This window comes from Drosophila ananassae, chromosome 3R (genome assembly GCF_017639315.1).
Source record: "Drosophila ananassae strain 14024-0371.13 chromosome 3R, ASM1763931v2, whole genome shotgun sequence".
In the NCBI taxonomy this organism is placed as follows: Eukaryota; Metazoa; Arthropoda; class Insecta; order Diptera; family Drosophilidae; genus Drosophila; species Drosophila ananassae.
Genome location: NC_057930.1, coordinates 14,342,395 through 14,366,022, shown reverse-complemented (window position 1 = coordinate 14,366,022; position 23,628 = coordinate 14,342,395). Strand labels below are relative to the sequence as shown.

General features: G+C 36.5%; 6 protein-coding genes across 10 annotated transcripts; 4 read left to right on the top strand and 2 right to left on the bottom strand.

Annotated features, from left to right (window-relative positions):
• The first annotated feature begins 1 nt into the window (after window position 1).
• LOC6498596 (CD2 antigen cytoplasmic tail-binding protein 2 homolog) lies at window positions 2–1,729 on the top strand. The gene is made up of 3 exons (XM_001963094.4): window positions 2–230; window positions 298–490; window positions 547–1,729. Exons 1-3 carry the CDS (start codon window positions 127–129, stop codon window positions 1,210–1,212), a joined length of 963 nt encoding a protein of 320 aa, XP_001963130.1. The 5' UTR covers window positions 2–126; the 3' UTR covers window positions 1,213–1,729.
• On the top strand, window positions 1,621–2,991 carry LOC6498597 (E3 ubiquitin-protein ligase CHIP). Its single transcript, XM_001963095.4, has 6 exons — window positions 1,621–1,754; window positions 1,833–2,031; window positions 2,092–2,233; window positions 2,295–2,400; window positions 2,533–2,589; window positions 2,646–2,991. The coding sequence occupies exons 1-6, from the start codon at window positions 1,632–1,634 to the stop codon at window positions 2,886–2,888; spliced, it is 870 nt and encodes a 289-aa protein (XP_001963131.1). The 5' UTR covers window positions 1,621–1,631; the 3' UTR covers window positions 2,889–2,991.
• A 178-nt stretch (window positions 2,992–3,169) lies between these two features.
• On the top strand, window positions 3,170–4,488 carry LOC6498598 (EP300-interacting inhibitor of differentiation 3). The gene is made up of 5 exons (XM_001963096.4): window positions 3,170–3,368; window positions 3,425–3,642; window positions 3,699–3,866; window positions 3,939–4,271; window positions 4,336–4,488. The coding sequence occupies exons 1-5, from the start codon at window positions 3,266–3,268 to the stop codon at window positions 4,399–4,401; spliced, it is 888 nt and encodes a 295-aa protein (XP_001963132.2). The 5' UTR covers window positions 3,170–3,265; the 3' UTR covers window positions 4,402–4,488.
• Window positions 4,489–6,363: 1,875 nt separating this feature from the next.
• LOC6498599 (thrombospondin type-1 domain-containing protein 4) lies at window positions 6,364–14,274 on the top strand. 5 transcript variants are annotated; one of them, XM_001963097.4, is made up of 11 exons: window positions 6,364–6,668; window positions 8,533–8,566; window positions 8,958–9,033; window positions 9,440–9,948; window positions 10,006–10,187; window positions 10,308–10,465; window positions 12,035–12,236; window positions 12,302–12,483; window positions 12,546–13,544; window positions 13,606–13,756; window positions 13,818–14,274. In XM_001963097.4, the coding sequence occupies exons 2-11, from the start codon at window positions 8,541–8,543 to the stop codon at window positions 13,952–13,954; spliced, it is 2,622 nt and encodes an 873-aa protein (XP_001963133.2). In that variant the 5' UTR covers window positions 6,364–6,668; window positions 8,533–8,540; the 3' UTR covers window positions 13,955–14,274. The 5 variants fall into 5 exon arrangements, with proteins under 5 accessions (XP_001963133.2, XP_032311203.1, XP_032311205.1 ...); XM_032455312.2 differs by having other exon boundaries at window positions 6,364–6,675; XM_032455314.2 differs by lacking the exons at window positions 6,364–6,668; window positions 8,533–8,566; window positions 8,958–9,033 and adding an exon at window positions 9,129–9,227.
• Window positions 14,275–14,356: 82 nt separating this feature from the next.
• On the bottom strand, window positions 14,357–17,732 carry LOC6496923 (sodium channel protein Nach). The gene is made up of 10 exons (XM_001963098.4): window positions 17,602–17,732; window positions 17,411–17,516; window positions 15,960–16,051; window positions 15,437–15,890; window positions 15,264–15,382; window positions 15,051–15,205; window positions 14,928–14,990; window positions 14,757–14,863; window positions 14,586–14,700; window positions 14,357–14,519 (listed from the first exon to the last, which is right to left on the bottom strand). Exons 1-10 carry the CDS (start codon window positions 17,730–17,732, stop codon window positions 14,404–14,406), a joined length of 1,458 nt encoding a protein of 485 aa, XP_001963134.3. The 3' UTR covers window positions 14,357–14,403.
• Window positions 17,733–18,523: 791 nt separating this feature from the next.
• LOC6496922 (lysosomal alpha-mannosidase) lies at window positions 18,524–22,002 on the bottom strand. The gene is made up of 6 exons (XM_001963099.4): window positions 21,765–22,002; window positions 21,337–21,707; window positions 20,803–21,273; window positions 20,135–20,745; window positions 19,830–20,077; window positions 18,524–19,771 (listed from the first exon to the last, which is right to left on the bottom strand). Exons 1-6 carry the CDS (start codon window positions 21,846–21,848, stop codon window positions 18,575–18,577), a joined length of 2,982 nt encoding a protein of 993 aa, XP_001963135.1. The 5' UTR covers window positions 21,849–22,002; the 3' UTR covers window positions 18,524–18,574.
• Between the last annotated feature and the right edge of the window lie 1,626 nt (window positions 22,003–23,628).

The following is a 23,628-nucleotide window of genomic DNA, read 5'->3' as shown; positions in this document are numbered from 1 at the left end:
AAACCCGCTTCACTTGCCATTTATCGATATATTCCGGTTTCACCATCCCTAGGTTGGATTGAATCAATAAACGCGGAAAATAAAAATATTTACATTCTTTACGAGCTTGTTTATAGTTTCTGAAATATGGCTAGCAAAAGAAAACATCCTTCGTCGAGCAAAGTCCAGGATGAGTCCGTTAAAAAGCACACGCTTGACTCAGATGAAGAGGACTCCGACGACTACGAGAGGTACCTTTTGTAAAAAGTAAACAACTCTGACGACTCTTATTTATATATATATTTTTTTTAATTTTAGGGAATATCTAAATGATAGTGATATTGAGGGAGGAGAAGAGGGCATTGCGAAAGTTGAAGATGATGTGAAGGTAACGCCTTTCAACATGAAGGAAGAACTGGAGGAAGGCCATTTCGACAAGGATGGGCACTATCATTGGAACAAGGAGACCGAGGCCAAAGACAATTGGTTGGACAACATTGATTGGATGAAGGTAAGATTTATTTGGTTTTGCAGTCTGTTTTGAGTAATAAATAAACCGATTTATAGATCGACCAACAGAAGAACGCCTTCGATCCAGCTAAAGACAACCAGGATTCTAATTCCTCGGATGATGCGCTTGTACCTGCGGAAAATGCCTTTAACTTGTCAGCGAATTTGACAAAAATGTTGGAGTATATGAAAGAAGGAGAAACTGTTAAAATGACACTACAGCGACTAGGAAGCCAGCGGCCAGTTCTAACCACTTTGCAAAGAATTAAGCAAAAGAAAGCTGGAATTGTTGATACCAAGACACAGGAAATATCCAAGCTAACCGAACTGGCCAACGAGATACTCTCGAAAACCGGTAACATGGACATTTATGAAGAGACCTATGAGGGTATCAAGGCAAAGATAGCTGATCTTCCTGGCACAAGTAAACCTAAAGCTGCCGATGATATTGACATGTATGCTGATGACTTTGAATCAAAAGAGTTGGAGCGATCCAAAGTCCCCACCGCTACATCTACCCAAACAATTTCTGCTCCCACGGAGATAACGTGGGAGTTTAAATGGACACAAAATGAGGAAGAAATTCAAGGTCCATATAGCACTGAGAAAATGCTGAAGTGGTCCAAGGGAGATTATTTCAAAAGTGGAGTTTACGTTCGAAAATGTGGCGAAAATACAAACTTCTATTCTAGTAACCGAATAGACTTTGATTTGTATTTGTAGAGCTCAACATGAAATTGAAAAATTTACTTTAGATTCCCTGTACTAAAAATAAAGATTCAAATTATATTATTTTTGTGACATAAATTTAAAAAACAAATATGAAACGATAGTCTAAACTTGAACATTGTACTAACTATCGATAGGACTCACGGCAGATTGATTCCACCTCTAGCTGAAAATTGTTTTATGTTTAATTAAGGTCTGATAGTTCGGGTATTATCTGGTGTTATGAGCTTTAAGTAAAACCATAGTCGTTGGCGTCACCCAAGGACTTCGGCCCCTGTACATTTGTTGTGAAATTTACACACCACGTGCAAGAAAAACCTATTAGTTTGTGCTTCTGTGTGGAAGCCCCAATACCTTGTCAGTGGGTTCAACGGAGAAAATATTGTTTTGGATCAGCCGCAACATTTGCCATAATGACAACAAAGCACATTTACTCCACGACCAATTTATCGGATTTGCAGTTAAAGGAGCAAGGAAACTGCCTGTTCGCAGCTCGCAAATATGACGACGCAATTAATTGCTACTCAAAGGCCATCGTAAGTGTCCCACCTGCCATGCCCCAAAGTGTGTATGTTGTTTACATTGTTTGTGGCATGCGTTGTCACATTTTCCAGATAAAAAATCCAACAAATGCCACATACTTCACGAATCGAGCTCTCTGCAATTTGAAACTGAAACGTTGGGAGCTTTGTTGCCAGGACTGTCGGCGAGCTCTGGACATTGACGCGAACCTGCTTAAAGGTCACTTTTTCTTGGGCCAGGGACTAATGGAAATTGATAGTTTTGACGAGGCCATCAAGCATCTGCAACGCGGTAAGAGGCTGGTGACTCTTGAATTTCAGTATATGTATAATTTGTTATTTCTTCTACTAGCCTATGACCTCTCCAAGGAGCAGAAGCAAAACTTTGGCGATGACATTACACTGCAACTGCGACTAGCTCGTAAAAAGCGCTGGAACGTCCTTGAAGAGAAGCGAATACATCAAGAGATCGAATTGCAAAGTTATCTAAATCGGTATTATATTAGTCTGCTAAACAGAACCTTTAAAGAACCAATATTGTTAAACTTTTCTCAGATTAATAAAGGGCGACATGGAAAATCGTTTGGCTCAATTAAAACTGAATGATAATCTACACGAAGATCAGCTTAAAGATAAGCAGCAAGAAATTGAACAGGAGTGTGTAAGTTCCACCAGTTAATCTAATTAGTTGATCTTTTCATTTTAGGACATTGAATATTACACTTTTTTGAAAAAAAAAACTATAGAACTATAGCATAGAAGCAGAATCAAACACTAATCTTTTTCGTTTTAGGATGACCACGTCAAAGAACTAAACAATATATTTTCAAAAGTAGATGAACGCCGAAGGGTAAGTAGAATTTTTTTCGATTGAAAGATTAAAGTCTAAAATATTTTAAATTTCAGAAACGTGACGTTCCAGACTTTCTTTGTGGCAAAATAAGTTTCGAGATATTAACCGATCCTGTGATAACTCCTTCTGGCATTACCTATGAGCGTAAAGATATAGAAGAGCACTTGCAGCGAGTTGGTCACTTTGATCCCGTCACACGGGTAAAGCTTACTCAGGATCAATTAATACCAAATTTTTCAATGAAGGAAGTGGTTGACTGCTTTATTGCTGAGAATGAATGGTCTTTAGATTACTAAGTAATGATTGACAAACCTAAACATGTAATTGATTAGCTGTTAGAACCCAGTTCCCATTGTCTAAAAAAAAAACAGAATAGTGATAATAAAATTGAATCTGCAAGTGTTTTTTATTTTGGTTGTAAAATTATAGAAACAATGATCTTTTTAATAAATGAGGTTTATGGTAAATAAGTGTTAAAATAAAAAATATATATCTTGGAAATCCCGCCCAAATTCAAAATTCAATAGTTTCATTTTCGATCGTTCCGCCAATCGGGGGATAACACCGATTTTTCAGACCGATTTATTTTAAAAAATTCCGGCAACGCCGAACCGCCTGTAAACAAGTCTTCTTGGTGAAATGAAGTTTTGATTTTAATTATTTTGCTTTCAAAATGGATTCATCTCAAAGTCAATCTCAGATGTCAATAGAAGAGTCTGAAGAGGGGCTGCGCATCATAAGTCTTCAGAATTTAATTGAAAGAAACATTGAGATAGGTAAATTATAAATAAGGCGGCAAAACTGATGCATATTAATCATTTGTTTACTTCAGAGCAACAAATTGAAAAGCAAACGATTGACGAATCTATAACGGCGATCGAGAGCATTATTAGCAAAGCAAATGATATTGTCAAAGGGCACGAAGAGCGCCGCACAAATTCTACGGAGCTTGTTCTGGACACCGAACTACTGCGACGTAATCATGAGGTGGTTGGAAAGGCCATTGAGTACAATACGAACTTCACGGATAGAATGATGGTCGCTGCCATTGTAAGTATGATAATTTCATTGTCTTTATTCGAGGATAACACTGGATCTGCCAATAGGAAAATTTAGTTTTTAAAGAAAACGAGGAGGACTGGGACGCCATTTGCTCCCTTGCCGTTCAATTCGGAACTCCGCACTTCACAAACGACAGTATGCTTCCCTTCATAGATGTTGCTCCAAAAGAGCACATTCCCAAGCAGCGGGCCCAGCGAAAGCCCAAATCGCAAGTAAGTTATGACTTGGAAATCTCATCCCAAAGAATCTGCATTCTTTTTGTATCTTCTGTATAACATTTTCAGGTTGAGGAAAAGCGGCCGAAAAAAAGTGACAAGCTGGAAAGGAAGGACGAAGGCGCAGCTTCCGTCTCTCACATGCTTAAGCAGATTAGACAAATATATCGAGAAGGAGGAAGTCACCCTATACCATATTTTAAATTGATTTGCAATCCAGATCATTTCATGGATACAGTTCAAAATGCTTTACAAGTTTCTTTTCTTGTTAAGGAAAATTATATTGCTGTTGAAAATGGTGATGATGGGTTACCTCTAGTTCGAGTTGTCGCGAATCCAAAGGCACCTGGACAAGCTGAGCCAGCTCAGGCCATTTGTTCCATCGATGTTGCCTACTGTAATGTATGTATATTAAAGTACATTTTTGATATGCCTTTGCTTTTATTTTTTGCTTTTTATTTTGCAGAAAATGGCACAGCACTATAACATAAGTCAACCGATGTTAAAAAAACTACATGTTCCTGATAGTTAGATTTAAATTATAGATGTTTAAGGAGTAATATTTGTAACTTACTGAAGAAACCTAATAAAAAATACAGTATTTTTGTTATGAGGTGCACATGGTTTCTTTAATGCCTATGAAAATAAAGATTCAATTAAATTTATCATCTGAAAAATTCTAAAAGATACTTTATTGTTTAAAAATGAAAGTAACTTTTACAATCAGATACTTCTATTATTCAAACTTACTGGGAAAAGTGAAAATAATTCAACAAAAGATTATATTTCACTCTTGGGCTTTGGAATGCACCATTAATTAAAAAATCACTCCTAAGCTTGGAGTAAGTGTAATTTTGGTTGCATAGTGCTATTAATTGAATTCCGTTAACTTAATTACACAAAGAAGAAATTAAGATTAATTAAGATTTATTACGGCGAGAAGCTTAGGGTTAATTGCATTTGTGTGGTCAATGGAGTTTAAAAGGCTTGGCGTAAAATAAATGCTTGATAATAGCGCCTCACATCTATACAAACTTGATCTATTAGATATCAAATTATGGAGACCTAATTATAAGATTTTTGTTTTCTATCTATTTTAGTGCAAACAGTAAAGATAAAAATATGTTTAAAAAGATAACTTTAACTGAAAATTCTTAGAATATTTAGGTAAATATAAAATTAAGATTTATTACTCAAAACAAGCATAGAATTAATGACCAATTAAACGATGACAAATTTTTGAAGTTCAACGGAAATTATGTATTTTTAAGTGGGGCTTTGAATAGTTTGTTGATCGTAAGATCGAAAATATAATGTTCTTTTAATATTACGATCTAATTTATATTAAATTACTTTTTTAAAAAGTTCAAAAGAATCATAAACGCTAAAATTATGCGTTTATTGTAAAGACATTACTTTCCTAGTTTAAATCAACAGTTTGTATCGTTGATTTTTTTTTATACATTTATGATTTTTAATGTTAATTAAAAGAGAGATGAAACCAATTAAAATGTTTTAGAAATTGACATTTATTATACAACTGAAAAAAAAAGCTGAATTCCGACTTGAGTTGTGTTGAATTATAACCAATTTAGGAACTATAAATTTCTTTGGATTACTTTCGCATTAAGCGTTTGGTTTGCGTAATGTTCGAATGTACATTTGTTCTGGTATTGATGTTCAACTGAAAGCCCCATAAAGTTACATTCGAATATGTATGTGCATAGACATCACCCACATTATTCTAACTCATTCGCAGTACACAATACAGTTGGGGAAAGAAAAATAGAAATGCTATTATCCCTATATTTAGTTTTTATTTATTCATTTTTTAATTGGTGTAAATTTAAAATGGTTAGTGAAACCCTCCTTTAGTTTGCAGTGTTTAGAAATGCTATCACTAAATAAATAATGATTCAAAAAACCCTTGTTGTATGCAAGGTATGACTAAATTATCTTATCAACGTAGTTCTTCTCTTAGAATAGTTACCGTGTGTTTATTTTGAAATGTAGTTGCATTTTCAAATAATCTCTACTTGACAATGGGATTACGAAAGACTTACTCTCATGGACCAGAAAAAGATTGTATTTAATAGAAAATTTAATAAAGGTAGGTCTAAAAAATTTTACATTTAATATAGGTTTGGGGAGTATAATTATATTCATTTTTATAATTAGAATTATAATACAATAACTAAAGAAAATTGATCTACAGACTTTTCAATGAAAGAATTTTTGTAAATCTTAATCTTTATTATTCCTTAGTTTCTTTTATAATTTTATTTTTATATATTTTTTTTAATAAACTGACTTTTTTAGTCTGCTTCTTTTCCGGACGTAGCTGTGTACATGCTCATATCTGTACGTACGCACGTTTGGCTCCAGACTTTTGGGTGGCGTTGCCAAACGACGCTGTCTATGCGGCCATCCGCCCGCCTCCTCTTTGGTGGGATGGGGCTTAAGGGGGGCCGCGGGTGGCACGGGTGGCGCGGGTTCCCGGGTGTTGCTGCCACTCGATCGCGACGCGCTCTGCCTTCAACACTTCTGTTCCTCCCAAAGCCGCTTTCCCGAAATTTCAACTCGGATTTCAGTTCGGATTTGAGTACCACGCGATGAAGACGGCGGCTTCAAATAATCCGGAATAAACAGTGCAGTGATACGGGAAATGTTACAAAATGTTTTGCAATAAGAATTTTGCCCAAAAGTGAAACGGGTTAAAAAGAGAATTTTCTGAAGCTAAATATTTTCCGAGTGGCATTTAAGAAATTAATCTTGTTTTTGTGCTAAATATTCTTTGAAGTAAGCTGTAAGCTTAGATCCTTGATATATAAAATTATAAAAGTTTTGAATAATTTGGCTACCAAAGTCAAAACGTGTTGGGAAATATAAAAGTGAATCAAAATAATAAAAAGGTATTTTGATAGATTGTCTCTGGATTGAATGACTTCATTCACCTTTGTTTTCCTTTTGATTCACTTTTATCCTTTTGTTTTTCTTTAACCCTTTTCAACTTGATATATTACCAATTGTTGAACTCGTTATCTCTGACATTAAAAGGTCTCAGGGTCTGTTTTGAATAAAAGCTTAATTGCTTTTCCATAAAAGTGTATAATCGATTTGAATTTTTGTTCGGAATGCATTTTGGGACAAACCAATTTACCTCGCCTCATATTGGACCGTTATCAACGCGATGACAGTAATCACCCAATGCAATGAATGCAAACCATAATGAAAGAAAGCTTTTCAATTCCAACAGCACGATATTTATTTGGACTGCCTTAAAAGTACCAATGTAATAGCAGTCATTTAGTTTTAGGATTGAGCATATGGATGCCCATATCTGACAAAAAATGAAATCCAATCCAATGTATCGAATCTATCCAATTGGTGACAGACACTAGTGATTTATGTTCTGGCGCTATCTTTTTCGGTCTGATATTTAAACAAACATATCTCCATTCCATATGTTTGCATACATGTGTTTCAAAATATTTTCTCGTTTTGCTAATTGCGGAAGTTTCACATAATTTAAACGAGTGTGAATGACGAAATACAAGAATGCCTATCCTATGAATATATGACACATATATCAAAATATTTTCGGGCAGATGTACGAAGTATTCCTCCGAATAGGCTTCTCTGACTGGCGGCTGATTGAGGATTTTCTAAACACTTCACTTTAATGCAAGTTCTTCATAATATCCGCACTCTTTCGAATTGAGTGATTCCGAGTTCAGTGGCATTGGTGAAGTGCTATGGCCATTGCAACACTATTTTTGTGCTTGTGCATAAATGGGCAAATGCAGTTCCACTGCCTTGATGGGCCCAATATGGGCCTATTGACACAGATAAGTACGAAAAGTCCATTGTGACATTAAGAATTTCTATTATATATACCCGATACTCCCAAACCAGCGGGGGGTATATTGCCTTTTTTCCAAAATGTGTGTCACTGGTGGAAAAGAGCACTTTCGAACTCATTGACTTCAAATATGGCTTTGATGGGGTTTCAAAAACTTGGCTTTTTTGAAGTAAAGATAGGGATTTAGCAATACTCATATGAAATTCTAAATTTATTGACATCTTTATAAGCAAGTTTCAGTTTTTTAACCTCATAAACCTCGCTTAGAAACTCATCGTAGATCTTAGAGCTTGCGAATACATTAAAATTTACGTACAGCATTCAGAAGCTTGATCATGAAATATACTGATACTCGTATATATCATTACATAACATATTATATATGCGTATTTTGTGGTATACGCAATACTTGTGTTCACATACATGGCTCCAAAATGTGGTAGAGTGGGTGTGGAGGCTTCTAATGAAATACGCCCTTCCCATTTTTATTCACGGATGTGTTGTAGTGTATGCTGCCGAAACTATATATCCATTCCAGTCGAATAGTCACGGTCGGTTTATTCGTAATCAATGGATATAATGGAACTTGAGTTCCTCTATGCGAGTTTGCTAAAACAAAGCCTGAATGTGCGTATAGCCGAACATTGAAGATCGTTCAAATCGATAGCGAATTCATCTATGAATATATGTATTATCTGGTTTAAATTTTTGGGTTCAGGGTTTAGAGGCTGGGTTTTTGTTTTTTTGCAAAAACAGCGAATTTGATTTAAATTAAGAGTACTATTTTACTTTTTTTTGCAGATTCCAAAATGGCAAAACTATTTTTAATATTCAGGTAAGATCATTTTCATTTTAAGTACCCAATTCTCAAGATTGCGAACTCGTTTCCGAAACCATTATGGTATTTTTTTTTAATAACTAAAAAACGGATACTCATACCCCAAGAAAAAAAACGGAAGAGATGGGGCAGATCAGTTTCAGCTGCATCTAATCAAGATTTTTTCCACCCTCACACAGAAGCGCAGTGGCCCGTTTTCATTAAGCACAATCTTAAATGAATAGCTTTTAAACAGATCTTAATACTTTAGAGTCCATATTTTTTGTTGGCAAGCATGGAAACAGTTTATGTACATTGTACATAAATTTTGCTAACCCATTAGAGGCGCGTTTGTGTCGAAATTGAATAAGAATAGCTAGAAATATTGCATTCAATATATTCTTTTCAGTATTTTTATCGTCACTGCATCTATACCCGGTATCATTTTCGTACAATCGGATTTAACCACTAAGGAACGAATTAAGGTGAGTAATTCTAAATTTATTGTCGCTTAATCTAAAAAATATAAGTTATCGCTATTACACATTTCATATTTTATTATGAAGCTTTGTTTTAAAGGGTTGAGGTCAGAGGGGATCCATAAAAATCTCCGCCAAGCGAATTCGTCTCGCTTCGTCGTCATAGATAAGCCAAGGGTTCCAATTCTATGTTAGATGAAGTATGTTTTTTTAATAGCACGCTAATCTAGTTTTTATGTCGTTAATTTAATTTTAATGGCTTACAATTACCAAAAAGTTTTCGTAACCAACTAGAATGATTTCGCCTTTAGATGAAAAAGTACTTTAAAATCTTTTACAATGATTATGTTTATGTTGGCTTATATTATCACAAGACTAAGTATATTTATTGTTTAAACATCTTAATTTCTAGAAACATCAAGATTGGCTTAAGGAGCATCGTAAACCTAAGCCAAAAAAAATCCACTCAAATAACTCATTTTATGAACTTGCAAACTTATGGAACACTCGAAAAGACATATCTCTTAAGCAAAAACTAAACAGCCATGCTGATTATTTAGAAAATGAAACGACTAGCAAATTATCTAACAGAACCGATGTCATAGTATTAAAGCCAACGATAATATTAATAAATGGAACTAATACAAATAAGTCGGAGCCCCATGTTGCTCCGGAAACAACCACATTGCCAACGACAACTGCTGCCGCTACCACCGAAAATGGTGATATCAGGACAACATTAGCCACTCCAGATACTGACGAGATATATACCTCTCCAAGCCCTGTAAAGACCATAACCACCAGGAAGTTGAAGAAGAAGGTTTATCCATATCCAAGATGGGATAAGTGGAGTAACTGGAGTGACTGCTCTAGGAGTTGTGGGGGAGGTGTTAAATATCAGACACGTAAATGCATCAACAAGTATGATTGCCTTTAAATCTAGGTATAGGAGTTTTTATGAATACTCTTTTATTTTAGAAATCCAACGACAAATAATCTTCTTACCAGTAATGCATGCGTGGGGTACTACAAACGCTATCAGCTTTGTAATGACGAGCCCTGCGACTCTCAGTCTCCCGATTTCAGAGCTTCTCAGTGTACGGCTTACAACGATATAGAGTTTCATGGTCATCGATATACATGGGAACCGTATATAAAAGGTAGGGCTGCCCCATATATGTACTCTCCAAACAGAAACTATAAAAATAGAAAGTGGGAACTTAAATTCTGTGTTAATTTTGAGGTAAAAAATTCTTAAACGATTAAAATTTTCTTTATAGATGATGCTGAATGTGAGCTTAATTGCATGCCTTCCGGTATGAGATCTTTTGCCACATTAAACGAGTCGGTAATTGATGGAACGCCGTGCAGACACCCAGCTGAATACTATCGGTCGCACCTTTGGAGCCGTGCTGTTTGCGTCGACGGAGCTTGCAAGGTGAGTGTACTATAAATAAAAAGTAAATATTAAATAAATTAAACAGCGTGCTCAAAAAAGTTTACTTTATTTGGTTAATACCCAAATATTTTAAAATTTTGTTTGCCATTTACGGATGTTTATTAGAGATATGGATAATCTATTCCAGAAAAGATATATGTTATATTTTAAAGATAGTTTATTTTCTTGATATACTTTACTTTACTTACTATACTTCATAATAGTGTATTTAGTTGAACGATTATGCTTGTGACTTGTAATTTATTTTTAATCTATATATTTTCCATTGCAAAGTTTTTATTCCAATCCATGAATGTTCAATTTCAATTACCCAGTTCCATTTCCAGCAACTAAGTACGATCGCACATTAAAAGCACTAATAGTGTGCTCTTGTATCAATTCTGAAGCTTTTTCAAGTACAAGAATCGCACAGAATACTTAGTATTCTTTCTAGTCTGAACCATAAAGCACAGAATTCGCAGTGATCCGTGAATAATTTTTGAGGTTTCGAATATTTATAGTTTCCTTTTAAATGGATAATCGGTTCCTAGTGTATTTAAATTATCAAAGTAAACAATCGTTTGTGTTTTTTAAAGCAAAGATTTGCTCTTTTAATTCCAGTTTGAGTTTTTAATTTTTATTAAATATTTAATGAAAAGCGATAATTACTTACGACTATTAAAAGTAAACCTTCAAGCAGCTGTTTGCAAATTTGAAGCAATATTTTGAAATGGATGAATAAAATATATTATTCTTGATATACATATATATCTTAATATTTCTTCTAGTCAAAAGTAGTGTGTGTTTTTTTAAATATAGTAAAAACTGAGATCGTTTTGGAGTATTATTTATTTAACTTTATTAACTCGAATCTAATAAGTAACAACATAAACTGTATTTTCCAAGCGTTTAAGCTTTACAATTCATTTTTTTTTAGTTATACCTTCCATTTATATTTGTAATAAATTATCTATTTAAAACTCAAGTAAATCAAAATACATAATTGCAAATACTTTTTTAAACCGGAATAGGTCAAGAAATCAAACTGAAAATTATTTTTGTGAAAGTGAAAACTGGAACGGTTCCAATGAGCTTAATTTCAATGAATAATTTTAGCAAACACATTGCCGCAGTTGTGCGTCGAGCAAATCCATCCAAAAGCAATTTTTTATAGAACATATGCCCCTTAATAAGACCGAATGTATTTTGTAGTCATTTATATTTTGTTTATCTTGTTGTCTTAATAAGTGGTCAATATATAATGTTTTTTGCAAGGCTCGAGAAATTCCATTTGCTTTACCCTGAACTTAGTGTGGAGAAATCGAATAGACTTGTTAAAAAATATATGTATTTTTAAATAAACTTATATTCAGACAATTTTTCTTAGCTTTATTAAATGGAATAGACTCTAAAGTAAGCGGAAATGAATATTTATAAAGACATTATGATGCTTAGATTCATAGTATTACTCTTCCTGGTAAGTAAATCCAACCAAAGTCCCCTCAAACAGATTCTTTAGATAAGAATATGGCTGAATTTGGATTTGTATAAAAATTTCACTAATTTCAGGCCGTCCATGCCACCGGTGACATTGATGGATTGTATGCTCACAGTGGATCTGTCAGTTGCGGGGGATTACTATGTCGACCTGTCACGGGGATCTTCACCCGCGATCCCCTTCCGGAACATGCCTATATACACGTGGCTACCTTACCTGTCGGGGCCTCCAACATTTCGATAACTGAGCTTAAAAATAGCATCAATTTGCTGGGTAAATCGTTTCTTGTTATTAAACATTATAAACTTCTAAGTCCCTTTTTATTTTCGGGCTTCAAGTTTTGCGTACATCGAAGGAGGAGTCTATATTTAATGGGGAGAATACGGCGTCGGAAAGTGGATCCTACGAGGCAGTGGGTACTACCTTCGATTACCACCGAATCGATGGGGCTCAAGACAGTATGGGTGTGACCGAGTGGATAACAAGTATTGGACCTATCAGGGATTCCCTACAACTTATGGTAATATTTAAATAAAACTAAACTCTTTTTTTAATATTTTTTTTTTTAAATAATCAATTAAGGTTTATACAAAAACCCCGAATAATACGGGCATTAAGTACGAGTATATGTTGCCTATTATTTCTGAATCGGAGGAGAACGAGATGTCCTTGGAGAGTAGTGATGGCCTTCTGAGATCCGGAGTCGAGGACACCAGTTCGTCGAGCAGCTCTCGGCCACTTCGCAAGCGGGTCTTCAACTGGAAAGTGGTGGGTTTCAGTGGCTGCACCAAGTCCTGCGGTGGTGGCACCCAAACCCCCATCATTCGTTGCATTCGTAAAAATCCATTGCGGTATTACTCGCAACGTCGTTGCACGCATTCCGTGAAACCGGTGTTGAATGAAAACCTACTGCATTGCAACACGCAACCCTGTCCGGCGTACTGGAGGGTGGACGAGTGGGGTGAGTGCCGTTGTCAGACCAACATGCGGCGGCGAGAGGTAAGCTGCGTCCAGGAACTGGCCTCCGGCCTGGTCATCCATGTCGACAAGTCAGCCTGCATGGAAGAGCATCCTCCCACGCAGAAGCAGTGCGAATGTCCTAAGAGCCGTCGTCGTAATTTGGCCAGATATCGTCTGCCCTCAGGAGCGACCATCTCCTCCGGCACTCATAACGTTACACAAATCAAACGAAGATCGGACTCTGGAGCCATCTGGCTGATGTCCGAGTGGAATCAGTACTGTTCCTCCGCTTGTGGTCCTGGGGTGGAGCATCGTACCGTGTTTTGTGATCGCTCTAAGGCAGGAGAGGACCGTTGTGATCCCAGTACCACGCCGGAGAGTCGACGAGCCTGCGAGAAGTCCACCTGTGAGGTGGGCGACTGGTTCGCAGGGCCTTGGTCCCCCTGTAATGGCGATTGCTTCGATCTGACTCGCAGTCGAGAGGTATTGTGCATTAAAAACTTGTTGATCACGGAACCGAAGGAGTGCAAAAAGGAGTTGAAGCCACAGTCTGTGGAAAAGTGCTCCCACGAGGAGGTGGAATACTGTGCTGCCCGTTGGCATTATGCAGAGTGGTCAGAGGTATGTATAATGATAAATTATATTAAACAGTATTTAAAAAGCTTTATTTTTAATATTATAGTGTACAAAATCCTGCGGAGGAGGCACCCAGAGACGCAGTGTGAAGTGTCTGGACTATGACATAAAATTAAACATCCTGCGAGAATCGAACCAATGTCGTTATGCGGCAAGAGATCCCATATATCGTAATTGCAACACTGAATCATGTGAAGGTAAATCTATACCAAATAAAATAATTAAAGTTAAATTTTAAAATGTACATTCTTTATGTAGAAGAAATGCAGAAAACTGAGCCTGCCGTCACCTGTTCCGATAAATTCCAAAACTGCCAATGGGCTGCGCAAGCCAAGCTCTGCAGCTACGACTATTATCGAGAGAACTGCTGTACTTCCTGTACAGGTGGCACTTGAAATGATGCACTTTTATATTTAAAACTTTATAAAAAGCATACTTAATTTATAAACCGTCTTTTTAATCATAATGCAGAATAACTTTTTGAATCAAGTTCTTTTTTACTTGAATATGATATTTTGCTAACATTTCATTTCTGACACTAAAGCTCAAAATAAAGCTTGCAGGGAATTGCAAAAAAAAAATATTCAAAAATTAATACACATCAATAACAATTACTAAATTCAACTAGCTGGAGACTAAAAAAATAGAAATTAGAAAAATTTATACCTATTCTTATACCTATAATTAACATTAAGAAACGAATCGTGATGTAAGAATTTATGAATTTTAAAAACCCAAGAGCAATATCATGGAAGGCGTCCGATATCGAAAAATTACGAATAAAAAAATAATCTTATTACATAAAAAAAGTGAGCATTATTTTATTTAAAGGTGCATTTGTAGTTTAGATGGTGTAACCAAAGATTTGCCAAATTAATCTAATCGTAAAAAAGTACAACAGTTCAACTAAGCCCAAAACACTAAATCCCAGAAACAACCCGGCAGTTCCACCAATCGAAACTAGAAGAAATGGAAATAGGGTAGTTCTATTAGATATCTATAATGATCTAATAATGTAATAATTACCTAATAAATCGGTGAATGAAAATATGACTTGACGTTTAAGGCGACTTTGTGGCCAAGTTTTAATAGATACAGAACTTCCAATACTACCGAGTAACTGCCTTGAGCCTATCATTGGCTAGAAAAATAAAATTATTAAAAAAAGGACACTTATGTTACATTAAACCTATTTACCAGAGCTGATCTTGTTGTAACCACAGCATCCACACAATTTTGTTCACAATAGCAAGTTGAAGGATTTTCATGATTTTTATTTTCTTCGTAAAGTTTCAAGAAGAAATCTATACTTAAAAAAAATATATATCTTAAAATGTGAGCTAAAGTATATCATTTTTCTTTAATTACTTGCATGCTTAGGAAAACAGGATCTTAAAGTTTTATAATCACAAACTTTCTTGGGACGAGAAACTAAAATTTATAAATTATTTTCTACAAAACTTAAGCTACAAAATTATTCTATTTACTTACTCCGATTGGGATAAAAATGAGGAATGCATTTACAAATTTTATAGGCCAGATTAATTCGACACTCTTGCTGACAGACATTTCGAGTATAAAATGGAAAATGAGTTAAATTTGATTCATGATAAAAACGACACTTTCTCATTCCCACTGTGGCTTCCCTAATTAATTAAATTATATTAAAAGATAGATAAAGTGAATTTAATTATGAAAACCTACTTTTCTATATTATCTTCAGCAGTTATTTCTTCGGTAACAGGATCATAAACTACCCCTTCCGTAGAGTAACCAAAATTATTATCTACCTTCATTACCTCGTAAACGGAGTGGATAAAACTCTATTTAAAAATATAACTAATTAGAATGTAAAACCAATATTAAAATTCACTTACATCAATAGCTTCACTGGTAAATCCGAGTAGTGTATGCCCAACATCTTTTTCGAAATAGGAACCTTTTTGATATTGAATCAGTTTACGCATTGTTTCATATTTGTTCGGTTCTGGATACTGTCCGAAAATGAAATACCGGGAACTATACTCCTTCCCCAACATTGAGTTTCCCATGTAGCACAATCCGTATTCGGTGAGTACCTGACGAACGTGAATGTTTACCTGTCCATCAATGCAGCGAGTACGTTGTTTTTCAATCGGTTCGTAAGTGCTATCAAAGGTCAGATTGTAAATAAGCTCCATATAGCGTTCTGGTTTCAGATCTAAGTCTTTGATTAGGCTGTCGATCTCATCGCTTTCAGGAATATTTTGAAAATTAATGTACGTGGAGTTTGCCAAATTCTCAATAAAGTCCCAAAAAATGTTTTTTTGAGATCCTTTGATGCTATTTTTTCTATAAATAAAAATTTTAAAAAGAAGGATGTGCAAATTGTATAAGAAGAATAAATATTTCACAGCTCACCTGCAAAAATCAGCAAAATAGGTGTCATTAATTCGTTGCATGGGACAGACGGTTAAGCTTGGCACAGATGTGTTCCAAAAGTGATAGTTTCTCTATTTTGGGAATATATTCAAAAATAGTAATTTATTTTGAAAATTATTTAAAACAGATCCTTAAAGTATCCCAGCTTAAGAATCGGATGGAAATTGGCCAAGATATGGCCCTCGCAGGGGGTCATATTGCCCTCCCCATGCACTTTCCCCATTTAAAAGGGGATAGCCCAGAAAATGGGACGAAAAATCTAAAAAATATTTTGTTCTCAGGTTTTGATGCAGATCGATGAAGAATCGATCTACAAATCGTTTAAGGTATTCCGCCCAAGAATCGGATGGAAATTGGCCAAGATATGGCCCTCGCAGGGGGTCATATTGTCCTCCCCATGCACTTTCCCCATTTTAAAGGGGATAGCCCAGAAAATGTGACGAAAAATCTAAAAAATATTTTGTTCTTAGGTTTTGATGCAGATCGATGGAGAATCGATCTACAAATCGTTTAAGGTATTCCGCCCAAGAATCGGATGGAAATTGGCCAAGATATGGCCCTCGCAGTGGGTCAAATTGTCCTCCCTATGCATTTTCCACATTTGGAAGGGGATAGCCCAGAAAATGGGACGAAAAATCTAAAAAATATTTTGTTCTTAGGTTTTGATGCAGATCGATGGAGAATCGATCTACAAATCGTTTAAGGTATTCCGCCCAAGAATCGGATGGAAATTGGCCAAGATATGGCCCTCGCAGTGGTTCATATTGTCCTCCCCATGCACTTTCCCCATTTTAAAGGGAATAGCCCAGAAAATGGGACGAAAAATCTAAAAAATATTTTGTTCTTAGGTTTTGATGCAGATCGATGGAGAATCGATCTACAAATCGTTTAAGGTATTCCGCCCAAGAATCGGATGGAAATTGGCCAAGATGTGGCCCTCGCAGTGGTTCATATTGTCCTCCCCATGCACTTTCCCCATTTTAAAGGAAAAAGCCCAGAAAATGGGACGAAAAATATAAAAAATATTTTGTTCTCAGGTTTTGATGCAGATCGATGGAGAATCGATCTACAAATCGTTTAAGGTATTCCGCCCAAGAATCGGATGGAAATTGGCCAAGATATGGCCCTCGCAGGGGGTCATATTGTCCTCCCCATGCACTTTCCCCATTTTAAAGGGGATAGCCCAGAAAATGTGACGAAAAATGTAAAAAATATTTTGTTCTCAGGTTTTGATGCAGATCGATGGAGAATCGATCCACAAATCGTTTAAGATATTCCGCTCAAGAATCGGATGGAAATAGGCCTAGATAAAGCTCTCGCAGGGGGTCATATTGTTCTCCCCATGCACTTTCCCCATTTTGAAGGGGATAGCCCAGAACATGTGACGAAAAATCGTACAAATATTTGTTTCTCTTTATAAATTGAAGTACCTCGAGTCCAATATGTGTGCTCTTTGTGTAATAACGATCAATTGATGCCAGGCAGACAATAATGCAGTAATATATAGAAAGTATTAATAATATAAGCCAGAGGATCCTAAAGAGTACAGAAATGTAAGTTAAATATTTGTGTCTAATATTTCTATTAATTTTGTTTAGATATAGCTTTTATATTAACACACCTTTCAAGTAAAATAAGTATTGTTTGAACCAGATATCTAAATCCATGAATGCAGCAGTTGTTAAAGTACGAATCGATAAAGTCAATTATGGCTCTTGGCCAGGACCTATTTTTATTTATTTTAAAGGCCATTGTTTAATAAAATATTTTTTATATTTTTTGAAACGATTTATGTATATCGTATACACACTCGAGTTCTGTTTTTTGACTGACTATTGGTACTTATAATCCTCGTAAGTGACTATAATCCTATGGCGTGACAAAAGTCTGTTTGTAAACAGTTTCCACTCAAACTTTATTAAATATTCAAGATTATAAGATACTGTGATTGATATACCATGTTTAGAGGAGAGTTAAAGATAAGCTTTTAATGACAACATATAATTGAATAAAATTGGATTGGATAATATTTAGATTGGATAATCTTGGGTCAAAACTGTACAAAGTCTTGAATTATTTGTTTTTAGTGTCAAGTACTTGAATGTTTTTCATTAAAAATGGAAGCTCCTGACCAATATAGGTCGATTAACAGAGAAACTAGAGGTTGGTTTGATAATCTTTGCGCCGAAAGTCGTGCCAACTTTATCGCTAATGAGCAACATTCTAAAGTTCATAAAGAAAGCACTTCAAAGCGCGATGGTGACCTCATGAGTGCCGACGAGTGTTATAATTTCATAAGGACTAATATGAAAAGGGATACGAACGGTGATATTCTATGGAAATTACCGTTGATACTCCTCATCCTTGGGTGTTTCATTATGTTCTTGATGGCTTTTTGCTTCTTTTGCCAATGTATGTATCGGAAAATAATGCGATCCCAACTGGCAAAAGAAATTAACAAAATAGACATTTGCCAAGCAGAGGAGCAGAAAAAAGACACACATACTTATTGTTCGTGTGGCAGTTAAAAAAAAAAACTTGACTTCAAGGATCAATAGTTTCGTTATATTTTTATATTTTTAATACAAAAATCATTATTGTTTTATAATAAATGTACGTATTTGCATGGGCACCAGAGTGACAGCGAACTGCGAAGCTTCCATGGTAGAATTCGCCTCCAGGGGCCTGTGGGGGGCGTAGAAGTAATCAGAATCAGCAGGATTCGATCCCGAGCTATCCTGATTGAATTTGAATCTCTTCATCTCGCTCAGCAGCAAATTGCCATCCAAAGTAGTTTCCCAAATCTCTTTTCCATCCAACGACTCGAAGAGAGGATAAATGTTGAAGCTGACTACATTGCCAATACTATTGAAGTTTTCCACTCTGATTAATATTTGATTTTGATCATATTTTTCAAAGGAAAGCAAGCCAACGGATCGGGGAAACACGTCGAAATCGGGTAATAGATTTCGCTTGACAGAGGCAACATTATTTGATTTGCTGAAAAACTTCCAAAATGGTAAGTGCAGTTCGAGTTGCGTGGATCTCTCCGCATGATTGGGAATTTCTGAGGCGGCGTCGAGGATGAGGGAGATCTTTCCTCTGGCAATCAAACCAGTTCCATACTGCTCCTCGTTGAGGGCTTCACCCACGCCGAAGGCATCATCGTTCAGTAGGCGACGATGCAGCATCAGTTCCAATTCTCCGTCTCTCAAGCTGGCTCCGCCCTGTGCCCGATCATTAAGTAGGGTGATTCGCTTTTTGTCGTCTTGAAGGGAAATCTGGGCGGTCACCGGATAGTAGTTGCCACTTACTGACTCTGTCATATCGGCGTCAAAGTTCTCCCGCTTATTCCGGTCACGTTCTAGCATTTCCCTGCCATTTGAGTCGGTATAGAATTTTCCATTGGAGGCTATGTTGGTGGTAAATCGAGTAACTATCTCCCTGCCCACCTCATCGTCGATGGGAATGGGCCCGACTAGCCATTCAAATTCCACGCGATTTATTCCATCATAAATTCTTACCACTTGGGAGACGAATTCATTGAAGTGCTGGTGCACTTCTTTGACTTTGGTGCCATCGTAAACGGATAGTTCCACTTTGTCGGATAGTATTTCAATATTCCCGTCGGGTCGGAAAATATACGCCCCGGATGAACGGTTCTGGGCTTCTCCATTATTGCCCCGGAATCCCTTGTAGATTCCAAAACTCTGTTGAATATTTTCGGTTATCCCATTCATTTCGACGGTTTTCAAGACACCAGTAGTGGTATCGAAAACTAGTTTTATGAGCTGCAATGGAAGTTATTAGTCTTATAATCTGAAAAAATAATATTTTTAAAATACTTACCGAGTTTTCAACTACTAATTCACTGGATTCTTCGTCGTTTGCATGGCCAATAGAGTTCTGAGTGTCTACTGAGTCATAAACACTATTATCTGAAAAGTGTTTTGGGACTGGCAATATGCGAATATAGAAGTTGGAAATCTTTTCCACAGTAGCCTGGAAAACCAATTCGTGTTGGGTGTCGTTCGGTCGATGTTCTAGAGATAAGATTTGCCAGGGCACAGCTACAAGCTCAGACGGCACCTCGCGAGCTAAAAATAATTCAAACCTGAAGAGTAAAATCTAAAAATAATCTACGATATAGTTACCTTTTTCATCCGTGACTATATAGTTCTCCTTCGGCACAGGAACCCTCACATACTGAGTGGATGTGTGGCCCAAAGGATTCACGACAGTCACCACCACATTATTGGCACTCTTTTGGGTGAAAGTGCAGGTACTAATGTTTAATTCCAGGCAACTTTCAAACGCTCCAGATGTCAGATTGGTCAGTATCCTTAGGGCATCCCGAGCATTGCTCTCGGCACCAACAATGGCCTCAGACAACAGACGATCGTAGTCCTGGGCAACTGCCTGTTTCTCAGTACCCGTGACTGCATCGTGGTGCTGCATAATACCCATGGCTTGACTGAGGTTCTCCAGATTCTCGGATTGCTGAACAGTTGTCAGATTGGCGAGGACACCCAGTTGCTTGACCACCTGCAGGAAATGGTTGCCATCCCGTTCGAAGCGCTTCTGGGTGGGACGCGATGTGAAGTAGCCGGTCCAATAGGAGTGTGAGTCACTGGAGTATGGGAAGAAGTCCTGGGTCTTATTGGGCCAAGTCTGTTCCAGCTTGTAAAGTTCATATAGGTAGCACGAGGGAGTTGAGTAGAAGACATTGATTTGGGAACCTTCCGACTGGCGAGCGTTGACATATCTAATAGAACCTCAAGTTTAAGATTGAGAAATATAATTTTTAAAAATCCAAACTTACTGTATTAGCTTGTCCATGTTTTTAAAGTTTACTTCGGCATCTTCATATTGAAAATCGTCTCCCATTGGAACCATTATGTGGGGGGTTCGGAATGATTTCGACATGTTCTTGATGTACTCAATAAAACCATCCACTCTTTCGGCCACATTATTGTCATAGCTATCCCCATCTATAATGGGAGCATCCTGGCAGTTGATGTCGAAACAGAATCCCGGAGGAGCAGAGTAATGGTTGTATAGCATTCCAGTAAATATTTCAGAGTTCTTGAGAGCTTCACTGGATTTCCAAATCATCTCCATGCCCAGATCCCCCAGGCGTTTCCTTTTATCAAGGTAATCCATGCGGGCAAAGAACTCGCCGTGATAGCCCATCTGAGCAAAAATAGAAGCCATTTCGCGGGAATGTCCGAAGGGATCGATTTGCCATCCAATCGTGGGACGAGCACAGTCACCAAAATTGTCTTTTAAATATCTAAAAATATATGTATGTATGTAAAATATGTAAACTATATTTTATATAAAAAAAAAAACTCACTTTAAACCCAAATTAAATTGATCAATTACGCTCTGATAGTGAACTGTAGCCTCATCGTTCATGCTCCAAGCTCCTCCAGTGAACTCCAAACGACCCTCGGCCACCAATTTTTGTACGGCCTGTTGTACGGTATCTGACTGTTCGGAATACCATTTCGCAAAGAAAAAGGTCTCCACTTGAATGAATCGCCTGCTGGAGTCTTTGAGAAGCTCCTGGACCACCGTGTCCAAGATGTATTGGACCCCGGCGTGTTGAATTTTATTCTGACTTCCATAATAATACTGATCAACTGTCTTCAGCCAACCGACGTCGTCGTGCGAATGGGGGACCAAATGAACATTGATCATATTCAGCCTCGTCTTGGGACATGTCTGAAAATCAATGAAATCTAAAGAGCTGATAATTTGGATGAAAATTAATCAAGTTACCTCGAATCCACAGGTAGCCTCGGATACCGAAGCATACGGTAGCACTAATGCGATAAATATTAGCACTCTACCGAAATATTCCATTTCAGTGAACGCAAAGCTCTATGGATGGGGTCTTATCGGGACTGTAGAGCCGACTCAAATGAAACCAGGAACGGGGCTATTCCTTAGACCCCAGCGATGTGCCACTTGAAGCGATAAACCTTGAGTGGGATTATCAAATTAAAATCCATTTAGGGGGCTCCTAGCCGCGATAACACCTTACATTGGTATACCCTTCAGATAGAAGTAATACAAAATTATTGCATTCGAATCATTATCCGTTTAATTTGCAAAATAAAATACTTATGAGTACTCGTATGTGTTTACACGAACTTGGGGCTTGTGAAGCTTATCAGAGTTTTTGAAAAAATAAACATACATATTCATATTTGTTTATGTTTAGGTTATAGCCACCGGCTTCTGTATTTTGCATTATAATTCTTATCAACGCTGCAATCGGTTCAAGTAATTAATTATTCAGATTGTGAAAGGAAATCGAATTTTTTTTATGATTTTGTACTCGAATAAGAGGATTATAAAAGGAGGGTCTTGTAAACAAGCTGGTTCTTAAAATATTTTTGAATGGGGACCCCTAATCCATCTACTTTTAGAAGTGATCTAAAGGTTGTGAATGATTTGAGTTCCTTGATTAAAAAGTTATTCATTCTTCATTCAAAATTGAAATATAAAATACAAAATTTCAGCGTCGTTATTGATTGGTTCTTGCCTTTTTTGCATTCAATGCTACACAAAATTTGAATTGATTAAACAAAAGATTTAACGACCGTTGAATATTTACAAAATCTTGAATTTATAAGCATTTTGATTTACAAGCCATTAATAATAGTGATTCAATATTTGTAAACACGCCGTTTGTTAATAATTTTGTGGGAATTAAAGTTTCAAATTCAACTTTTGTTTTGTATTCCAAAACTTTGAGTTTCTTTTAAAAACTTTACAAAATTGTTTAAAGATAGTTCTTAATATTTTGTTGTTCACAGAAATTCAATCTTTACGGAATACTATCAAGTTCTTTATTATTCACTTAAGACAGTTAATTTTCTAATATGTTAACTTTCAAGATTCTTTTCAAGACTCTACCCTCTGGAGTGGAAAGTATTAAATCAGATTCGCTCGGATGCGATTTTCTTGATTGGATTTGAGAGGCAGAACCTTATTCACTTAAACACCGACGAAAGACTGACTCGACTTTTCCTTTAAAACGGTTGAGACAGCACCCCAAGAGGTTTTCGTCACTTTAAATGAAGTGTGACCATTTTCAGGTAGTTGTCTTCACGACTCTACTGATAAGATGCAATTATACCGGTATAATTGGGTTGAGTTGAAGTTTTTTATAGGGTAACCTGAGATCGCAACACCTTAATATAGTCTAATTACCTGCTGTCGTTGAAGTCGTTGCTGAACCACTTAGACCCTTCCTGACTTTCCGATAGCAACATACTTTATTTCAATGCTATCTCGCCTGCATTCGTGTGACGAAGGTTTTTAGAAACCAATTAAGCACTTGACTGGCTTTGGAGTGTGGACATGATTAAGTGGATTAAGCTGAAGACTTTATAACCATCCTCCAAAAGGAACACTTTCGAACGCGCATGTACACATTTTATAAAGCCCTATCAGTGGTTTCCATGCATTAAGACACATATACCTACCTACGCTCCTAAGTACAAACATATGTAAGTATACTCGCTCACTTTCCTCAGAGCTCAGTACCTATATATGTATATAGGTTTGGGTGTACATACTATATGGCAATAAATACGCCAGCAGAATCATTCTCAAGTAGGTCTCGAGCTGAGTT

Bases quoted from the DNA above. Each gene is read 5' to 3' on its own strand.
- LOC6498596 (XM_001963094.4), top strand. From the start codon at position 127: ATGGCTAGCAAAAGAAAACATCCTTCGTCGAGCAAAGTCCAGGATGAG. The intron at 231-297 runs GTACCTTTTGTA...TTTTAATTTTAG, and splicing joins GACTCCGACGACTACGAGAG to GGAATATCTAAATGATAGTG. The intron at 491-546 runs GTAAGATTTATT...ACCGATTTATAG, and splicing joins ACAACATTGATTGGATGAAG to ATCGACCAACAGAAGAACGC.
- LOC6498597 (XM_001963095.4), top strand. From the start codon at position 1,632: ATGACAACAAAGCACATTTACTCCACGACCAATTTATCGGATTTGCAG. The intron at 2,234-2,294 runs GTATTATATTAG...AACTTTTCTCAG, and splicing joins TTGCAAAGTTATCTAAATCG to ATTAATAAAGGGCGACATGG. The intron at 2,590-2,645 runs GTAAGTAGAATT...TTTAAATTTCAG, and splicing joins AAGTAGATGAACGCCGAAGG to AAACGTGACGTTCCAGACTT.
- LOC6498598 (XM_001963096.4), top strand. From the start codon at position 3,266: ATGGATTCATCTCAAAGTCAATCTCAGATGTCAATAGAAGAGTCTGAA. The intron at 3,369-3,424 runs GTAAATTATAAA...TGTTTACTTCAG, and splicing joins TGAAAGAAACATTGAGATAG to AGCAACAAATTGAAAAGCAA. The intron at 4,272-4,335 runs GTATGTATATTA...TTTATTTTGCAG, and splicing joins TCGATGTTGCCTACTGTAAT to AAAATGGCACAGCACTATAA.
- LOC6498599 (XM_001963097.4), top strand. From the start codon at position 8,541: ATGGCAAAACTATTTTTAATATTCAG. The intron at 9,034-9,439 runs GTGAGTAATTCT...CTTAATTTCTAG, and splicing joins CCACTAAGGAACGAATTAAG to AAACATCAAGATTGGCTTAA. The intron at 12,237-12,301 runs GTAAATCGTTTC...TCGGGCTTCAAG, and splicing joins AAATAGCATCAATTTGCTGG to TTTTGCGTACATCGAAGGAG.
- LOC6496923 (XM_001963098.4), bottom strand. From the start codon at position 17,732: ATGGCCTTTAAAATAAATAAAAATAGGTCCTGGCCAAGAGCCATAATT. The intron at 15,383-15,436 runs GTAAGTGAATTT...ATTTTTAAATAG, and splicing joins TTACCAGTGAAGCTATTGAT to AGTTTTATCCACTCCGTTTA. The intron at 15,206-15,263 runs GTAGGTTTTCAT...TTAATTAATTAG, and splicing joins GCTGAAGATAATATAGAAAA to GGAAGCCACAGTGGGAATGA.
- LOC6496922 (XM_001963099.4), bottom strand. From the start codon at position 21,848: ATGGAATATTTCGGTAGAGTGCTAATATTTATCGCATTAGTGCTACCG. The intron at 20,746-20,802 runs GTAAGTTTGGAT...AGGTTCTATTAG, and splicing joins AACATGGACAAGCTAATACA to ATATGTCAACGCTCGCCAGT. The intron at 19,772-19,829 runs GTAAGTATTTTA...CTTCCATTGCAG, and splicing joins AATTAGTAGTTGAAAACTCG to CTCATAAAACTAGTTTTCGA.